Source organism: Dermacentor andersoni, chromosome 8, assembly GCF_023375885.2.
Source record: "Dermacentor andersoni chromosome 8, qqDerAnde1_hic_scaffold, whole genome shotgun sequence".
NCBI lineage: Eukaryota > Metazoa > Arthropoda > Arachnida > Ixodida > Ixodidae > Dermacentor > Dermacentor andersoni.
The window spans coordinates 124,105,843-124,125,652 of record NC_092821.1 but is presented as its reverse complement, the minus strand read 5'-3'; the positions used below and the strand labels follow the sequence as shown (position 1 = coordinate 124,125,652).

The following is a 19,810-nucleotide window of genomic DNA, read 5'->3' as shown; positions in this document are numbered from 1 at the left end:
TGTAACAGTTTATACAGAACTGGGTATATCTTTGCAGCAGAGTCACATTTTCATGCCATCAGCTACAGTTTCTTTTTTTCGAACTTGCCTGTTTTGGACAATTTTTGTAAAGACTAAGGTAACGCCCTGAATCAAAATACCGCTTCGTTTATATATATATAAACATAATGCAACAAATTTAATTCAAATCGCTGAAGCTCCTGTCGAATGCGTTTTACATGTATCTGGACAGGGAAATCTGGGTACGGGAAAGCTCTCTTTCTGCCCATTTGAGGCATGCACAGCGATGCAGCGTCCATATGAACAAATCACGGCGTTTTAGGTCTCGTGAAATGCGAAAGCTTATGTTTTTGGTATATTTTCTAGTTCTTGTGGGGCGAATGAAGCAGACGAGGAGGTACGCATAGCCTCCGAGATGTGTTATAGTGAGAAACTCTATGCTGTCGCCAACCGCCGCAACAAACGATGGCGCGACAGCGAGACTCAATCTCTGAGGCCATTGATCGCGGCTTTGAGGAAGCGGTGCCCGCGCCGCTTGCATGTTTCGGCACACCTGCGGCTCAGGCCAGTACTGGAAGCCGTCGTAGCGCTTACTGCAGCTAATAAAATAGGCAGCAAGAAATAAATGTTGAAAGAACTACTCGTACCTGAACTGAGTTGTCGGCATGGGGAGCTTTTAGTTGTTCCCCCATGCATGACGTCACGCCTCCCGCCCCCCCCCCTCCCCGCCACACTTGTCGGTGTTGTTGATCTCCGTTTTTCAAGGTTTTCTTCCCCCGCTTCATGTCAGCCGCCGTTCTCACCAAAAGCAAGTTTGTTGCTGCCTGCTGTAGCCGTCTTCTCCAGCGTCTTGACGTGAGAAGCTTTCATCGTTTCATTGTCCTTTTTATATCTAGGTTAGAGATGCGTTTTTCTCGCGCCTCATTCGGTCGGCTTGCTTGTAGTCGTATGATCGTAGTAGTAGTAGATGTAGTAGTACTAACCATTGCGTCGTTAGTTTAGTGCCGTTCCTACAGCTGGCCGTCCGCGGACCGCGCAGGTACTGCGGCCAGGCCGACGCACGATGCAGATCAAAGTGCTGAACGCGCTCGAGGACAACTACATGTATCTGCTGGTCGACGACGCCACCCGTGAAGCGGCAGTCGTCGATCCCGTCGAGCCGGCCAAGGTGCTCGACGAGGTGAAGAAGCTCGACGTCCGCCTCACCACGGTGCTCACGACGCACCACCACTGGGACCACTCGGGCGGCAACGAGAAGCTGCTCGAGCTGTCGCCCAAGCTGCGCGTTCTCGGCGGCGACGACCGCGTACCGCGCCTCACGCAGCGCGTCACCGACAACCAGGAGCTGCAGGTGGGCAAGCTGACGGTGCGGTGCCTGCTCACGCCGTGCCACACGTCGGGCCACGTCTGTTACTTCGTGCCGGCCGCCGACGGACAGCCGCCTGCGGTGTTCACAGGTAGTGCACGTAGTCGTAACACTCTCCGAACATTTACTGTAGACTCGGGCGAGCCTTCTTGATAGGAGCGCATCGTAGTTGAACTAGTGGCTGTTCTTGGCTGTGGAACTAGAACGCGGGGGCGACGAGACGTGAAGAGGCTGGGACACACAACACGCGTTTGTGTACGGGCCCGCCACTTTCGTGTCTCGTCGTCCCAGCACTCTAGTTTCGCAGTGGGGAAGCGTTCATAGCCGCACCCCTGTCGCACGCGCGACGCTTGGTTCTGCATGCCGAAGTTCGGCCCTCTGCGGAAATCACATACGTGTGCCATACCAATGACTGGCGCAGCATTGTGTACAGGCAGGTCTAAAATGAGTACTCAACGCACTGTGTTTGCAAAAGCTTGGCCACAGACCTTGATGTGCTAGGAGCTTGGCATTTATGCTGTTTCTTGCTCACTGGTACTGGATTGCTACCAGCACCGATTTGCTATTTTCTCTGACACACATGCAGTGATTCTAAGCTTGCGCTTGAAATTTCTCTTTCTTCTTTTGCCACAAGTATAAACTTACGTGCCTGTAAAACAGGCTGCACACTACTGTCTGCTGGTAAACTTCCCTGCTGCGATAGAATATGGGCCAATTTACTCGCCGACATTACCAGATACTACAATTCTTTGCCATAAGTACAGCTTTGTATAGGGGGAAAATGGGAAGCATATTACAGTCTGGCATTCTTTTAAGCTTGCAGTCCTTGATTACTTATATTCTAGCTGTCTACTGGACTGTCATGAAAACATGCAGCGCTCCTGAATGTGTTGAGGGGGTCCCGCTTTGTTGCACAGACACTTTTGAGTGTGCTTGATTCAGTACAGATTAATGTCCATGCAGATCTAGTACTGCTATGCACCAGTATTGTTACGAGCACGGCAAAAAAAAAAAAAAAAAAAAAGTCTGGCTACAGCACTGCTTGGCACAAACCACTTGAATTCGATCTTACTACAACTGTGCCCAAATAGATGTAAATTGGGTTTGGTGAGGGCTGAAACTGCAACTGTGACAGTGGTATAACGCTTTCAATTTCATCTGAGCCAGTTCCTATTGAACTCTTTGATCATTGCACGTTGAACACCGCTACTCAGTCGAATTTATACTGCTTTTGCTTGAGCACTTTTGAACATCTTTGAGTCAGTACAGATTGAGCATTGCCACACACGTCATGTCTCTGGTATGTTTGACTGGAGTCCTGTTGTACTCAAACCTGCTTCGCCTGTCCTCTAAAAGTTAAGTGCAGCTAATCTTCAGCGAATCTTCAGCAAAGACAACTACTCGCATGAGAGAGGGCAGGTATTAAGCATGCTTGACATCAATGCTGCTCCTGAACGATGCATATGATGAAGGTGCAGAGTGGCCCATGTAATTTTGGCAAAGGCTGTAGATCGTAGCTCACCGAGAAGCCACTCCAACACATCTAAAGTAAACCATGCTGCAAAAACTTGTGCTGCCAACGTAAGCGTGCATATACCCTGACAGCTGTGTGCTGTTGCGTTGCCGTGTTTTTCATCTGTCTCCTCCTGCACAGGCCAAGTCTGTTTTGGTAAACCAGTTTCTATGTGTATAAATAATGTTTCGTTTATTGTTTCTCTAAGCCAAGCTTGAAAGAGCCTTTAGGCAAATAGTTGAAAAGAAGTAAAAGCTCTGGCCAAGGAGGGATGCTAACAGAAACAGGAAGTGTGGTTGGTTTTGAGTTCTCAGTGTTAAAATTTACGGTGCGGAAGAGATTAAGGCGAGAACAGGAAGGAGATAGAACTAACCCTCAATTGTGAATCGTCGTTGCCTGAAGTTTCGTTCGGTTGGTTGCAATATGGCACTTGCTTCTGAGCAGACAGACATTGTAGCTAAGTGTACAATCTTGCACAGCTGGCTTCATACGTGCTTGTGCATGCTGTTGTTTAATCATTCATGGAAAAAGCTTCCTGTCAAACAAACATTTCGGCGGGGTCAAGTGGTGTCTGTGCAGAAATTTTGGTTTGACAGGTAGCTGTGTTATTGCTTCCACCTTCCACTCACTGAGATATTTATACCATTTAGAAGGCAAACAAATATTTATTACCCACCTTCTTGAATTTTTCAAAAGTAGTGTATTCTTTCCTCAGCAAGTACACCAAGAAAGTGAAAGTATCCCATTCTATGTTACCTGAGCAATTCTAGTAGACGTGAGAGAAGCAGCCTTTGGCATACAACATTGCACTTGAGGCTTCGTTTACTCAGACATCACTGATTTCAAAGCATTCCACATGCTCAGGCCATTTTCGTTTTATTCATAACAAGTTCTCAGAGCTCACTAGGTTGTGTCCTTACAACATGATGTCATACTTACTTACTGGTAAGCTACTATTCCCAAGCAGATGCTATTCAAATTGCATGACGTGATGAAGAGCTCACGTGGAAACTTCAAGCCTGTCTCTGCTTCTTGTGAATTTTCTGGTTTACCGTGATTCTACATCTCATGGTGAGACTGACGCTCCTGGTATTCCAGACTTGTATTTGAGTAATCCTTCTGAGCATTCTTCGTTAGTGTCCATTTAATTAACGTGACCAGAATTTCAGAAGTGGGCACTATGCACACTGCCTACCAGCAGGGTACAATGAGTTTCACTGTACCACTGTTCAGACTTTCCTTTGGGTCTGCATGCTTTGTGGTGTAATAGCACTCTGTTTCGATAATTATTAATGTCTACCGCCAAGCTCTGCACGAATGCAGGTCTGGCCTGAAGGCTTTATTTACGAGGGTTGATCCAGAAATAAGGTTCCCAAAGAGCTCCAGCCACACGGGAAGGTGTGAGGCGAAATCCGGCAACACTGCTGCTTGTGGCTGTTCCCCCAATCTCGATTCCCCCCGGCTGCACTTCGCTACGTCGCCTATTTTTGGCTCAGCAGCCGTCGAATATGGAGGCTCCCATTGTTGATCCTGCCAAGTGCGAGATTCGTTCCGTAATTCGCTTTTGCACGCCAAAGGGACTCCACCCATGGATATTCATTGTCAGTTCACAGAGGTGTATGGCGACAAGTGTAGTATGTCCATTCAACACGTCCGAAAGTGGTGCAGGGGGTTTAGTGCCAGTCGGAAGGAAGTCCACAATGAAGAACGGAGTGGAAGACTGTCAGTTTTGGAGGTGGTTATTGAGATGGTCCAACATGAAGTGCTTCAAAACAGGAGGATCACCGTCCGTGAACTTGTTGCTCAGATTCCTGGGAGTTCTTACGATACAGTGGAAAGAGCTTTGACTGAAATATTGGGGTATCACAAGTGTTGTGCTCGATGGGTACCGCAACTATTGACATCAGACCACGAGGAGAAATGCCTTGACTGTGCTCGCCAGTTTTTTTCAAAAGTGTCAAGAAGATAAGGAAGGATTGTTGGACTTCATTGTTACAGGAGATGAAACGCGAGTATTTCATTTCACACCTGAAACTAAACAATCCAAACAGGGGCGACACCCAGAGTCACCTTGTCGCAATGAAGTTCAAACAAACTCCCTTTGCTTGCAAAGTCATGGCCAGTGTTTTTTTTTTTTTTATCATAAGGGGATACTGCTGATCGATTTCATGGAACATGGGACAACAATCAACTCAGACAATTATTGTGCAACACTAAGAAAGCTCAGGCGAGCTATCCAGAACCGCCGATGAGGACGACTGGCAGCCGATGTAATGCTGCTTCACGACAATGGTCCAACCTCACGTCTCCCATCAAACCCAGGAACTTTTGAAATACTTTGGGTGTACTGTCATGCCCCACCCACCGTACAGACCTTGCGCCTAGTGATTATCACTTGTTCCCCAAGTTAAAGGAACATCTGAGTGGCAACCGCTTCTGGAGGGATGATGAAGTCAAAGAAGAGGTGAAATGCTTCCTCAACGGGTTGGCGGCGAAGCTCTTTGACATTGGGGTACAAAAATTGGAGCACTGTCTACAAAAATGCATAGAAAAAGATGGTGGTTATGTAGAAAAATAGAGCAAAGTTTCATCTTTCCAATGATGTAAATTTCTATTAGAATGAACAATGTTGTCTATTTCTAAAATTGATGGGAACCTTATTTCTGGATCAACCCTCGTAGTTATGCCCGATCTTGGGGACGATAGGTGGATTTCGTTGGGTGGGCCAGGCCAGCATTCGAGCCCGACTTGGGCCTGAAATTCTTGCTGGCTCTCCCATTTCCAGAAGAAACAATGGATAATTCAAAGACCCTCATGCCTGTCTAGCACTGGGGCACAGTTGAAGGCATTGCTCACAGTTTTAGTGAATGTGTAATGTATCAAAACCTCACCCAGATCTATGCGGACGCAGGGGTAATAAAGAATACTATTGCATGGCCGGGAGCAGGCTTGCAGCAGTGCCATTGCTGGGCCACACTGTGGTTCTGACAAGTTAGGCTGCACCCGGGAGTTGTTCTCAAGTCTGTCGTTGGGCTGGGCTGGCGTGCCTTCTGCTAGACTGGGCCCAGGCCTTGCCAAGCTGTGAAACTGCAGCCTATGCACATGTCCAGTCTACTGTCACTGCTGTGATTATGTTTACTATCACAATTGGAGTACAAGTCAAGTGTTGAGGGTTTATGGCAATGCCTGATGTCATGGCTACAGCTTTGAAGCCATTTTATGCTTTGGGAGACTACTGCACATTCAAGCACGAGTATGGTTCTCCACTGTACACATGTTCTGTTCAGACATGTGCGAACAGGGCTAAGGATGGAGACGTAGTAGAGCTACAGTTTTATTGATTTCTTGTGCACACATATCACAAGAGGATAAAACGAAGCTATGATTACGTTGGAAGTTCACAGAGTTGTGAAACTGTCAGGGGAGTTCCTAAAACAAAACGTTTGGGTTATGTAAAAGATTACAGCATGGTAGTACAATTCTGTGGGTATCTCATGTTACAGAATAGTTAGAGAGGATGCAAGAGTACAAAGTTAAGCAAAATAAATAAAGAAACATGCAACAAGAATATAATACAAACACGCAATATCCTGCATTAGTTAGTGTAAGTTCAGAACTTTTGTATCTGCAAGCTCACAGCGTAAACGGCATGAAATGATTGCACAAGAAGCCAATGCCATTGAAAAAACAAACTACTACACACAAGCTTATAGTTATAAACAATAATCTTCTGAGAAGTGTTATCTAAAAACAAATGGGCTAGTTTGAATATTAGCATTGGTCGGTGATCTTATGAACATACAAGTTCAAAACACAACAGAAGCAGCAGAAGATGTTCAATGCTAAACAAGTGTTGGAATCGCAAATTATTGCTGCTCTTTTGACAATTTATCGAGAGAGTACTTTTTGCAGGCACATCGAAATAAATTTAGTTTCACCACATTTGAGGCGCATAAAAGGATCGCACACTGTGCTGGCCATTAAATATCGAGCAATCTCTGAATAAAAAAAAAGAAAGAGTAAGGGAAAGTAAATGTAGTGCCGTATCTTCTGGACAATAGTCTGCGTACTACATACACATGTTTAAAAGCTAAATTTTTGCATGGCACATACTATGTAAATGTGTGTGGTTCAGCGTAATTGAATTACTATTCTTAGAGCGCGGGCACACTTTGAAAAATCGAGGCCCATCACCGCGCCTGGAAATTTTTACCATGCCTTTGCAGAACCACCTAGTAAAACTTTATAATAAGCTGTCCAACAAAGCATGGTGAATGCAGTCATCATCAACATGAAAGGGAACAGTGAAAATCATTTTTTTTTAAAGATAACTCATGATGCACGAGTTTAAATCTAGGAATAACTTTGCACATAACAATAAGTTGTCTTGTTAAACTTTTAGTATCGGTTACACTTTTATGGAGGGCATGTGTGTTTTTCCCCTATGGGCATTTGAAAATAAGTGCGGTTTTCTCTTTTATATTGATGATGACTGTACGTTCGCTGCCTTGCATTCTTTTGTTTATTTGTTTTAAGGAAATTTTGTACAACACCTTATTTTGAGTGCTTTCATGCATTTTTCATTTGTTCATGAGTATCACTCAAACATTTAGTACTTAGAAGTAACTATTATTTATGTACCTTGATCTGTGATTGGCAATGTTGTATTACTTGGTTGAGCTGTTGATAGCTCTTTCTTTTTCAATCAATCAATCAGTCCGTTAATCAATCTTTATTAATGGTATAAATCAGAGTATACAATACAGGTAAATATACAGAAACAGGTCCCAAGGTTACAAACTGCAGACGGGACCTCCTATATTAAGACTTTAGAAAACTGATAAAGCAAGCTCATAATAATAAAAACAATTTAGGAATGTTACTCTTACAAAGACAGCGTCAAATATTTAAGTGATTACATAGAAAATCATAGTGAATACACAGTTAACTAAGCGGAATGCAACAGTTACACATTGAATAAATACGTTTTTAGTTTCTGCCTAAATACATAAATAGACATTATTCTTTCAGTTCAGGTGTGAGTAAATTTCATGATGAAATAGATAAGAAAACAAGGCTCATTTTCACATAATTGGTATGTATTTTAGGCAGCAAAAGGTTATTATGGACCGCAAGCCTAGCTAGTTCTGTTAGGATTAGATAACGTGATGGGAGGAGAAATGTCGATTATGAGCATGTGATGAAAAACCTTAAAGAACAAGACACATATACTGTGAATATATAGTTCAGAGATAGGCAGTATGTTAAGCTGGACGAAAATAGGATGCGAGGGCGTCAGTCGAGTAGGGGAAGTGATAAGTAGCACGGCTTCCTTTTGCAGTACCTTCAGAGTCCAAATGTGAACTGAATATGAATTACCCCATGATGTAATACAATAACTTAGGTGACTGTGTATGAATGTGTAATACAGCACTTTAAGAGTGCTTATGCTAAAGCACTTTCTTACCCGCCGTGGTTGCTCAGTGGCTATGGTGTTAGGCTGCTGAGCACGAGGTCGCGGGATCGAATCCCGGCCACGGCGGCCGCATTTCGATGGGGGCGAAATGCGAAAACACCCGTTTACTTAGATTTAGGTGCACGTTAAAGAACCTCAGGTGGTCGAAATTTCCGGAGTCCTCCACTACGGTGTGCCTCATAATCAGAAAGTGGTTTTGGCACGTAAAACCCCATAATTAAATTTTTTTAAAGCACTTTCTTGATTTTACCAAAGCCTTAATTCCAAATGAAATCTTTTTACAAACAGAACTGATATATCGGTGAAACTTCAAATGAGTGTCAACTATAACTCCTAAATATGTTGTAAGATCACTTGAAGGAATGGCTACAGTGTTGACATAGAGGCAGGGAATAGTTAGCAGCTGTATTGTTGGGTGTATTAAAAAGCATGAAGGTAATTTTAGATGGGTTAATCAGGAGTCTATTAGAGTAGCGCCATTCTTTGGGAGAAGTTAAGTCAGCTTGAAGATTAGATACGAGAGTTGCAGAAGCGGGATGATGAGAAAAGGTAGTCGTGTCATCAGCGTAGAGTAAACAGGAAGAAAGGTTTAGGCATAGGGGTAAGTCATTAATGTATGTATAAAAAATAATAGTGGGCCTAAAATGGAACCTTGTGGAACAACTCTATTCATAGGGGTAGAATTAGATGTATAGTTGTTGATCTAGACGGCTTAAAACCTGTCAAGAAGAAAGCTTTGTAATAGTGTCAATGCAGGGCCTGTTATTCCATAGCACTCTAATTTACAAAAGAACAACTAAATGGTCGATGCTGTCAAGGGCTTATGAAAAGTCAATGAAAAAAGATCCTGTGATCTTGCCATTATCAAAGAATTATCTCATTTTTGCTGTATCAGCAAAAATTATATCATTGCTGTATAAGTGGACAGATTGCAATTGCTGTATCAGTGGACAGACTCGCCCTAAAGCCAGACTGACATGAAGAGAGTATGTTAAATGTACTAAAATACTTAGGTAGCCTTACTTTGATTAGTTTTTCCAAGGTTTTATCAAGGGAAGGAAGAATGGATAACGGATATAAGCCTATAATTTTCAATGTTAAGTGGATCACCTTCCTTAAAAACGGGCACTACATTTGCCAACTTAAATTTTTCGATAAGACACCAGTGCTGAAACAGTGGTTAAAAATGTAGCTTAGAACGGGGGCAAGAAAACATGTTACAGATTTAATATGTTTTCAGTAAACGTTGCCTAACCCAGGTCCAGTATCGTTTAATCCTGAAATAACCGAACAAATCTTGGAGGCACAAGTAGGAAAAAGAAAAAAAAAAGAGTGAGAAATACGAGTAAACAGAGGTGCATAGCAGGAAGAGGGTGAGGTGGTGAAACTAGGAGAAAAGTGATCGCTACATCACTGGAAATGGTGAGGATAGTGTTGTTAACACGAACAGACTTCACTTTGCTGTGCGAGTTGGTAGAACTTAAAAATTCATCTAGGAGCTGCCATTTTCTCTTTGTATCATTTTTACGGAGTTGAAGTTCATATTCGTAATAATTTTGTTTAGCATTCTTTAAAAGGAAGGATAACATGTTGGTGTATTCTTTTATACCACAATTTTAAGTTTTTGTTGAATGGTTGATCTTTGGTCTTCTTATGTAGGTTACCTTTCTTGCGAAGGGATTGCATGAGTGAATTAGACAACCAAGGGCAGCGCAGGGCAAAGTGGCGTCCATTAGATGATTGCAGTGTAATTGAACGCTCAGCTGCTGAATAAATAACATCGTAGAGCATGATCAATGCCTCCTCAGGATCATTAGTGGCATATATACTTGACCAATCTGCGTCTTCAATCAGCTGACAGTAATTATCCAAATTAGAAAGACACCTCTGACACGATACGCTGCTATGAATGATGGGCCTTTCAAAATATAAAAATATGGGAAAGTTATCAGTTATGTCACTCGATTATGCCTGCGTGAGTGATGTCACCAAACTTCGTGAAGATATAGTCAGTTAATGACTGCGATACAAAATGAGTACAGCAGGTTGGTGCAGATAAAAGCGATTGAAACCCATAGCTGTATATACAAGCCATATGCGCAATGTTAGTGGAGTTAGATTAATGAAGTAAATTAATATTCACATCACCTATTATTAATACATTTTTACACTCAGCAGTAAATTTGCCCAAGTAAGTGAGTAAGAGCTTAACAAATAATGGAGGGGTCTCGAGAAGGTGAATGATAGACAGCAGCAAGAATAGTTTTTCATTGATTCTTACAAAGTGCTGGCCTATCAATTTTCAGCCAGACAGATTCACATTTCATGGCATTCAAATGTAAATCATTCCGTCTCTTATACAGAACATTGTTCGACACAAAAATGGCAGAGCCACCATGAGGATCACCACTTCGATGACAATATTCACTAGAATAACCAGGGAAGCCATACAAGTCACCGTGGCAGGGTGATAACCAAATCGCGTGCATACTTTGTGTTCTTCCCTGCTCCCCTCTGCAATGCGATTAGCCCTAGGTGTATAATAAATAAATAAATAAACAAATAAATAAATAAATAAATAAATGAGATCTTATAGCTATTTACTAGATTTACTAGATAAATCTCTTGCAAAGCATTTGACTGCATTATTCATTCCATTTTACTCAAAAAACTTGAATTGTATGGAGTGCGTGGCCATTGCTGGAATCTTATAAAATCTTACCTTGGCTACCTGCGGCAGTATGTTCAAATAGGTGAGCACTGTTCCGACCAAAAACCGATTGCAAGAGGAGTGCCTCAAGGCAGCATTCTTGGACCTTTTCTTTTTGATATCTATATAAATGATCTGGTAAATATATGCGCTGAAGCCAAATATATATTGTACGCCGACGATGCCAGCATATTTTTTTCCGCTACAGACTGTGAGCAAATCAGCTATATAGCAAACTCCGCCCTTGTAAAACTTCTGGAATGGTCTGTAGCAAATCAGAGGTTAACACCAACAAAACTAACGCTGTGCTATTTAGACCGAAATCAAAGCAGGTAAATATGAACGTAGATCTTATCTATGGCACCAGAAAAATAGAAATAGTAAGTAGTATTAAAATTCTTGGGGTCACGTTTTTGCAAAATATGCTGTGGGATATTCATGTAGATTCTGTTTGCACTAAACTGTCAAGTGTCGTTGGTATTTTATCCAGATGTAGGTCTATATTACCTTTCAGCGTAAAAAAGCTGATATATTATTCTCTTTTTTACTCTCACCTCTCTTGCTGCTTTTTGGTATGGGGATCTACCACAGTAACAAACTTAACAAAGGTGTACGTCCTACAAAAAAAAGATAATTAGGCTTATTTTTGATGTCCCCTACAATTCTCATACACATACTCTGTTCATTAAAGCAGATATAATGCCTGTCTGGAAATTGTTTAGCTATAGACTAATTGTTGCCTTTAAGTGCGAATTAAAAGAAAATCGAAATTTCTTTCGCAACCTAGCCAAGCTAGAAATAAAGCCTACATCCTATACTGTACGTCAGTCTGACTACTGGAAGGTGGCCACTCCCCGTGCTAACTATTCTATGGGTACACTATCGTATATTTTGCCTAAACTTCTTAATGATCTGAATAAATGTGGAATTGATTTAGGTCGCACTACAGTTCGCGAACTGCGCCACGTGATATGTCATGTTTTTGAACAATTCTAATATTGATTCCTTGTGATACATTAAATCGAATCAATTTTGCGTTTCTGTATGTTTGTATTCCTGTATGTTTCATGTATGCTCCTGTACTGCCTTGTAGAGGGGACCGTGGGCTCTAGTCAAGCTGTTCAGCAGCTTTTACCCACGGCCCCTCCATCGTTTTGATGGACATAAAGCTTATTATTATTATTATTATAACTCTGATCGTTCAGCCACTGTGAAAATGATGATTAATATTTGTATTTGTCTGACCTTCATGCTTGTGGCTTGGGTAGTTCTTGTGACTGTTTATTACCCTATATCTACCTCTTATTGGCCCAAATTTCAAAGCAGTGCTACTGTTCTGAACGCAAAATGCAATACGACTCCGTACATGTGCACCAATGCCCTACGAATCATTGCATGCACTTGTAACGCAATATTTTGTTGAAAACGTACAAATTTCCAAAGTTGCACAAACCTGTTTGAAGCCAGAAGGACCAAGTTTGGGCTATACTTCATGTACTAACCATCATTCCCAGGCTGGCTGAGCCGGTATGCTTTTGCAGATGCCGCTAACACTAGCGCCATATGTCCCTGTGGTGATTTTTTGCAAAAGAGGCTCTGTGCAAATAGAGGTCCCAGGGTCTTACAGCTTGGCAATACTTTTTTTCCTTACCGACTGAATTCTAATTACAGTGAATCTAAAAAAAAGAAGCTTTTCCATTGGGATTCTTCCCCGAGTACCTTAACTACAGCGGGTGCGGACTGTATTCCGGAAAATACAGTACTTTAGTTTGGGCCTGCTGCACGACCCATTGACTCAGACCCATTGTAACCATACCCATTGAGTGGCGTGCTTTCTCGGGGAAACCTTGGTTGCGGCAGATAAAAAAAAAAATGTCCCACAATTACGATACTCCCTAATGCGAAATTTGAGCGCGGCTTTGTACATGTTTTCATTTCGCGATATATTGAGGCAAAGAATTTGAGACCGAAATCACCGCACTGATGACGACGGCGAACGCGCGAGGAAGCTCTGTCGGCGGCAGCTGCTGTGAATCGCGCCCACGCGCTGCCTCTCGCGATCCTCCAGGTTAGCGAGGCAGTCGCGCCTCACTTGGCTCCGTTGGCAAACGTTCCACACGAGACAAGATTGTCCGCGCCAGCCAATGTATCGCGAAATGAAAACACGCATAGAGCTGCGCTCGAATTTCCAATTAGGGAGTATCGTAATCGTCGGTGAATTTTTTTTCTTCGCTGTTGCGAGGGGGCGTATTCCATGCGGCTTTCGCGATTTCTCAGCTCTTTGCCAACGCGCTGTGGCAGAGGTACGGCACTTAACCACTTCGAACGGAGAGGTTCACTCGTTGGCACACAGTGATAAGTAACGTTGGATTCGCCTCTGCAACTGCCCTTGGCCAAGTTCCGCGGACCGGGCGCGCATCCCGCTACATCATATGGACGTGGCATTCTCGCTGCTTGTTCCAAATGCAAGTTTCGCGAGCCAGCAGAACCAGCGCAGCACAACGCGGTAACGAAACAAGTGAAACTCCAAAGCGCGCGCGGCGCAGAGTCGAGCGAAAACGAAACCTTTCGACCACCCATACTACTGAAGGGTAACGTCAAAATGTTATTTTTTCTTAGAATCAAACAGAAGTAGACAAGTAGCATTTTCTTCCGTCTTATAACCTAATGAAATTATCTTTTCAATACGAGTAGTTGAGTACTAGGGACATAAATTATGATGAGGAGTGCCTTCGTCATCGGTCTAGTACCGGAATGTCGCTGGGGGGTCTCAAATCGTGTCATGCATTTACCTCAATTTATCGGTTACTAAAGCTCTGTTCGCGACTGTATTGACACCTTAGACGTTCTAGAGCATTGCTTTATCACTTCAACTTGACTTCATAGTAACCTTTAGCGTCCCTTTAAGAAACGCGGCGCGTGTTTCTTCTCTCCGCAGTCGCGTATATGACAGCCACAGCGCTCTCAGGAACGTAGCGAGGCAGTCTATCATGACGTCATCATGCACCCACTTTTTTTGGGTAGCGAAACTGGCTCGTAGAAACAAGCGACATGGTAAAATTATTGCCGTAACATATCTGCCCCCTTCCCCCACTGTAAACCTGAGTAGTTATTGGCTAAGCAAGGTCACGTGAAGCAGTGCTTCCTGCCGCAAATTTGTTTCGTTTTCGCAAAGATGGCGGCGCCCAAAGTGTCAGTTTTCTGTACGCTGGCTTCTGTTCTGTGCGAAAGCCGCTGCGGCGTTGAAAAAACATGTGAAGCTGGGACGGGTCACCATTTATTGTAGGAGTGAATTGCCGCAAATCGCTGTCGCAATAATAAATTAAAAAATGGGTGATTTAGCGGTATAAATGGGAAGAGAAATGCGTTAGCGTTACGTCGCACCTCTTTGAGGTCCCGGATCCACGATTTAAACCGCGTTCACCACATTATAAAGTTTTGTACAGGAGCTCACTCGGCATCCGCCCTGCCTCTTCGGGGAGCGCAGTGCAATTGACAGTAGTGAAGAGTTCGTCTGGTCAGGTAACATGATGATGAAGAAATTTCGGTCACTGACCAAGTGAAGGTGAAACTAACACAGAGACGTTTCGGGACCCGTCTGGGTTCCTTGCACCGAGGGCCGGAGCGTAAACGTGAGCGGCCTGCACGGTGCAGCCACCTGGTAGAGCAGGAAACCGTACGGGTCCCGAAACGTCTCTGTTATTTTTACCTTGACTTGGTCAGTGACCGCAATTTCATCTGCAACTGACAGTGCTCCGAAGCAAACTGCTGCCAGTTGCGCACACGCACGCATGCGCGAGCGCGCGGTCTTCTAAGCTCTCCCGTCCCCTCTCTACCTCCAACACATCCACTCTTCCTCCCACTTCGACAGTAAACAAACGCATTAAAACCCATTGAATACAAATAAATCGCTGGCGACAACTTGTTTTGATGCGTGCCCCCCCACCCCCGGGTGTCGTTCGCACAGGCGACACGCTGTTCATCGCCGGCTGCGGCAAGTTCTTCGAGGGCACCGCGGACCAGATGTACAAGGCGCTGGTCGAGCGGCTCTCCAAGCTGCCCGACAGCACGCGCGTATTCTGCGGCCACGAGTACACGGTCAACAACCTGCTGTACGCCTCGACCGTCGAGCCAGACAACGAGTCGATCAAGTCCAAGCTGGCGTGGGCCCGCGAACGCCGCGCCAAGATGGAGCCCACCGTGCCTTCCACCATCGCCGAGGAGCGGAGCTTCAACCCCTTCATGCGCGTGGGCGAGGCCACGGTGCACAAGCACGCCAAGCTCGACGACCCAGTCTCCACCATGGCGTTTCTGCGCAAGGAGAAGGACCACTTCCGGCCCGCCGCTTGACCTTTCTTTTTCTTTTTCCCTGCGACCTGTATACCTGCGTTAGAGAGCCCAAATACAGCCGTTATCCGCCGTTGTTTTCACAAGCGTCTTGTCACTCGACTCTCATTAGAGAGTTTTCGTTTGTCCGGTGTTCCGGTAAACGCAGGCGGACTGGGCGTCTTACCGGAGGGGCGGAGGCGTAAACGTGAGCGACCTGCACGGTGCAACGTGGTGGAGCAGAGTTCGACTAGACATACGAAGATAATATTGCAGTAACCGAGTGCAACTCTTTGCTGCTGGTGTTAATTTTCGGCCACAACACGATTACGCCGCTGAATACACTTCGGTACTGCAATATGCGCGCTGTACGTGCTTGTCTGATTTAGCTCTGCGCCAACAGTTGGCTGCACCGTGCAGGATGTTCACGTTTGCGCCTCCGCTCATCCAGTAAAACGCCCAGTCCGCTTGCGTTTTTCTGAATACCGGACACGTTAAAGCTCTCTATTATACTCGTGACTTCTTCACTGCCTCGGGAGTTATAGTTCTTTCGAGACCCCTTGTGCATTTTATTGCACAGTCACTTGAATCATTCTACAAAACTGGGGAGTTTTAGCTGTTGCCCTTTGGGTGTCTGGATACGTAGACGTGAGTAGCCTACGGTTCCTGGACATTTTATCTAGGAAAGCTGCCGCGCAGGTGGTGCCATCTTACGGCGAAATATTTAATAAGATGGGACACAAAGCTATTATTGAAGTGGCCTGTCGTATACTACTTAACTATGGCCCTACTGGTGTAAAGCTTCGATATAGCGGCATAATCGTTAACATGCAGTTATTTCTGTGGTCTTCTTTCGACGAGAACACTCGCGCGACACAAAACGTTTCAAACGCGCTGTAGTTGAACAAAGCGCCACGAGGTGTCGCTACCAGCGTTGCCGTAGTATTCTCCACGGTTAACATTCCGTAAAAGGCAATGCGCTTTGCACATGAAGTCGGTTCATGTGGATCTGCCATGACGGTGGTTTGAACAGGTTTTGGATTGTAGCGCGAAGTGACACGGACACAGACTAGAAGCAGACAGGACGAGCGCTTAAGAGTTTAAACAGATTTTTGTCGTCAGCTTTCGAGAAAACGGACGCTAACTTGACCTGGATCGTCGTGTCGCCACAGACGACTAAATGTTGCCGTCAAGCGCGTTTCGAACACCGCGAGATGAAAATACAGGGTGCAGTATCACCATATCAACGCACAACGCAATGTTACGTCTTCATATCTAAATGTCATGGACAAGGAAACGCTTGTTTTACAACAGACAAGAGCCGGTTTTAAGCAACGAACTGTAGTTTTTTCGCCTTGGGGGGGGGGGGGGGGGGGGTATATTACGTCTCAATCTGCTATAAAAACTAACTTCACCAGCAATAATGCTCCTGAGCCCTCTTCGGCTATCAGGAAAAAATGTTGACGTTACTGCTGTTCTCGTTTAAGGATCTCAAAACCTTCCCGGAGGGACTTGGGTGCAATACGTGGCCCCCAGGTGACATCAGAAACTCTCTACACTGGAACGTCTTTCATTGGTTCTACTACATCGCTGGTGTAAATAAGCGGGTTTGATTTCTAAAGAAACTGGCAGCTTTTCACCAGTGAAGGAATAGATGTCTTCACCGCGGTAGTAGTCCATGATGACGTCATTTCCAAGTGCGCGAGTCACACGTCGTCGCGCGACCTGGCGTGAGCGTCTGGCCACGCGACGAGTGGCCCGTCTGGAAGCTTTTGAAGCTGCTGTTCCGTTTTGCGGTTCACAGCACGCACGTTGCATGCGGACTTGCAGACGGCGCCGAAATTTGTCATTCGCTCATCACCGGCCGCGGGGTTGGGGGGCGACGGCAGCTGGACGTCGCGATAAACGCAAGTCTGAACGGCGGAGATAACGATCTAGGCATTTCGTTTGGACCGGCACCTCGCCGAGTCCTGACAGGTTCGTTGTGGGGTCGCGAGGTGAAGGGAAAAAACAAAAGAAAAGAAAGAAAACGACACGTGCAGACGAACGTTCACAGAATGAAAGCTAGCAGACGAAAAGAAAGGCGTCCCGTCCCGTCTGGTATTTTTGCTCGCACACGAAGAAATGAGCTGCATGCCAGTCGGAACGCGACATTCGCGACGCTCCGTGAACTGCGATTGTCCGCATATGTAACGGCGACAGCGGATCGTGGTGCGCACTAGTTGTATCCCTCCCAGGGGAATATATTTTCGCGACAACCTGGCCTGTACCTACGAAATTTGTCTTGCGTATGCTGAGAGCGTTTCCTCGTTTTTTTTTTTTTTTTTGCGGCGTTTGAACGGAAGCCACTCGAGATAGCGATAGGGACGTGATAGCGAGACGCGATTTGTCCGCCAACGTAGCCACGAAACTCGCGCGGAAGTTTCGTAGATAACTGGTCAAGGTTGTTTGCGGATACGATATCATTGCGCCATGGGCACTGGGTTGCGGACGTTGCCACACTCCGCCCTGTTGTCGCTTTTTTTTTTTAAAGAAGTATTGGTAGCTTTCGGCAACGTGCTCATTGTGTGGCCTTCAAAACACCACACCGTAGTGACTGGCGGTACAGTGTACCGGCGGGCTTGCTTGTGATACCACGTGGCCACCACCTCCCCTTTTGGTGGCGTGTTGAAGCGCGTTATAAACGAGTCGTTTAAACGGCGCTGTAATTGAAACATTTGTGGCGCTCTCAAAAATTGAGGCTTCGTACCGCAAATTATGGAGTCTGCGGTTACCCTAAAAAATGCAACAGAAGTGCAGCACAAAACTTTCGCGTCAGTACTCATTTAAACTTTTCTTTTGCGTGGGGGGGGGGGGGGGGGGGGGGGGGGCTGCTGTACGGGTTTATATATACGGCTTGCATACGTTGGCGGTTAAATCGCGTCTCGTCTCCATGTTGTCACCTCTGATTGGCCCAAAGGGACATGCTACGGCTTCTCTGATTGGATTATAGACCGTCGAACATGTCAGATTTTCGACGACCTCGCAGAACACGTCGTGGTCCAGAATATATAGCATCTCAGGTGTGATGTTAGGTATTCCTTTTTCTTCGATCCGTGCGCTTTGTTTATTTATTTCTTTTGTTTTGTTTGATCATGCGCCATTCACAACAGGGGCCGTTCCCGCTGCAAAACGTATAGGCGAACAGCGCCGATCTGACCGCTGTCGAAGTGCAAAAAGAAAAAAAAAAAAGAGTAGCATTGTAATAATACGTAATAGGGCGTCGTTACATCGCCTCGGCCTTTGATTTCCCCCCGAAGATGTGCACTTGTCGCCACTACGCGCTTGTATGCTGCGTGTTACATAAACAGGAACGTCACGTAGTAGCCGATATGGCCGCTCAAATTTCGCCGAGAGGTGTATCATATTGCAGTGCGTTTGTTTGGCTGAACGTCTCGTTTTCGGGCGTTTCGTTGCATCACCGGTTTGGTCTGCGATAAATTCCACCGTGAGCCTCAATGGTGGCGACGCGCTCAAAACGTGGATTCCGTCCCGTCACCTCTGTAAACCGTAACACCGTGTTTTGGCCGTAGCAGTGACGCAGGTGGTGGCGCCATCCGTTCCGTTGATAGCGGATGACGAGTTAACTTTTTTTTTTTGCTGCTGTGCGCGAGCAAAAGTCTTCGCCCCGAGCTGAAGCGGCCTCCGCATTCCAGGAGGCCGCGGACCCTGTCCTCCGTGCCCTATAGCTGTCCGCCAGCGCTATACATCTTGTCCTCAGGGTTCCGGTTGGACAGCTGAGCCTCGTTGAAGCGGAATATATGTATAACTTAAAAGTCGTCGTCGTCGCAGGACACGGTAGGTGCCGGAAACGCAACCCGCACCTATAGGATGTATTATGAAATTTTGAGCGCGAAGGAGCCAGCGATTGAGCAAGGCTAATGGAGATCGGTCAGTACAGGGTCGTCCACTGCCTCATGCTGTTTCTGAAGTCAGTATACCTTCAACATTTCTTCTACTTCACGCAGGGGAGAAGTGCCTTATGCGGCGCTTAATAATGATGTCGATTAATGAAATAATGTTGATGCTAAAATTCAGCTGCTATGAGCTCTTGAATACTAATGAGGTGATTTCCCTAAATTTGGCTGATTCCTTACAGTCCCCCCCCCCCCCCCCCCCAACGAGAAAGATAGTTTAAATGAGTACCGTCGCGAAAATGTTGTGCTCCACTTCATTCGCACTTTTAGGTAACCGCAGACCCCGCAACTTGCGGTACGAAGCCTCAATTTTTGAGAGCGCCACAAATGTTTCAATTACGGCGCCCTTTAAAACGACTCGTTCAATACGCGCTTCGCCACGCCGCCACCAAAAGGGGAGGTGGTGGTCACGTGGTATCACAAACAAGCCCACTGTACAGCCAGTCGCTACGGTGTGCTGTTT

General features: G+C 45.3%; 1 protein-coding gene across 2 annotated transcripts; it reads left to right on the top strand.

Annotated features, from left to right (window-relative positions):
- Positions 1 to 705: 705 nt before the first annotated feature.
- Positions 706 to 15,498, top strand: tzn (tenzing norgay). Of its 2 annotated transcripts, none has more exons than XM_050176618.3 (3): positions 706 to 855; positions 1,040 to 1,457; positions 15,033 to 15,498. In XM_050176618.3, the coding sequence occupies exons 1-3, from the start codon at positions 784 to 786 to the stop codon at positions 15,413 to 15,415; spliced, it is 873 nt and encodes a 290-aa protein (XP_050032575.1). In that variant the 5' UTR covers positions 706 to 783; the 3' UTR covers positions 15,416 to 15,498. The 2 variants fall into 2 exon arrangements, with proteins under 2 accessions (XP_050032575.1, XP_054925531.1); XM_055069556.1 differs by having other exon boundaries at positions 809 to 896.
- Positions 15,499 to 19,810: the final 4,312 nt, after the last annotated feature.

Excerpts from the sequence above, each read along its gene's own strand:
- tzn (XM_050176618.3), top strand. The coding sequence starts at position 784 with ATGTCAGCCGCCGTTCTCACCAAAAGCAAGTTTGTTGCTGCCTGCTGT. Across the intron at positions 856-1,039 it reads GTCTTCTCCAGCGTCTTGAC|GTACTGCGGCCAGGCCGACG; the intron begins GTGAGAAGCTTT and ends CGGACCGCGCAG. Across the intron at positions 1,458-15,032 it reads GCCGCCTGCGGTGTTCACAG|GCGACACGCTGTTCATCGCC; the intron begins GTAGTGCACGTA and ends TCGTTCGCACAG.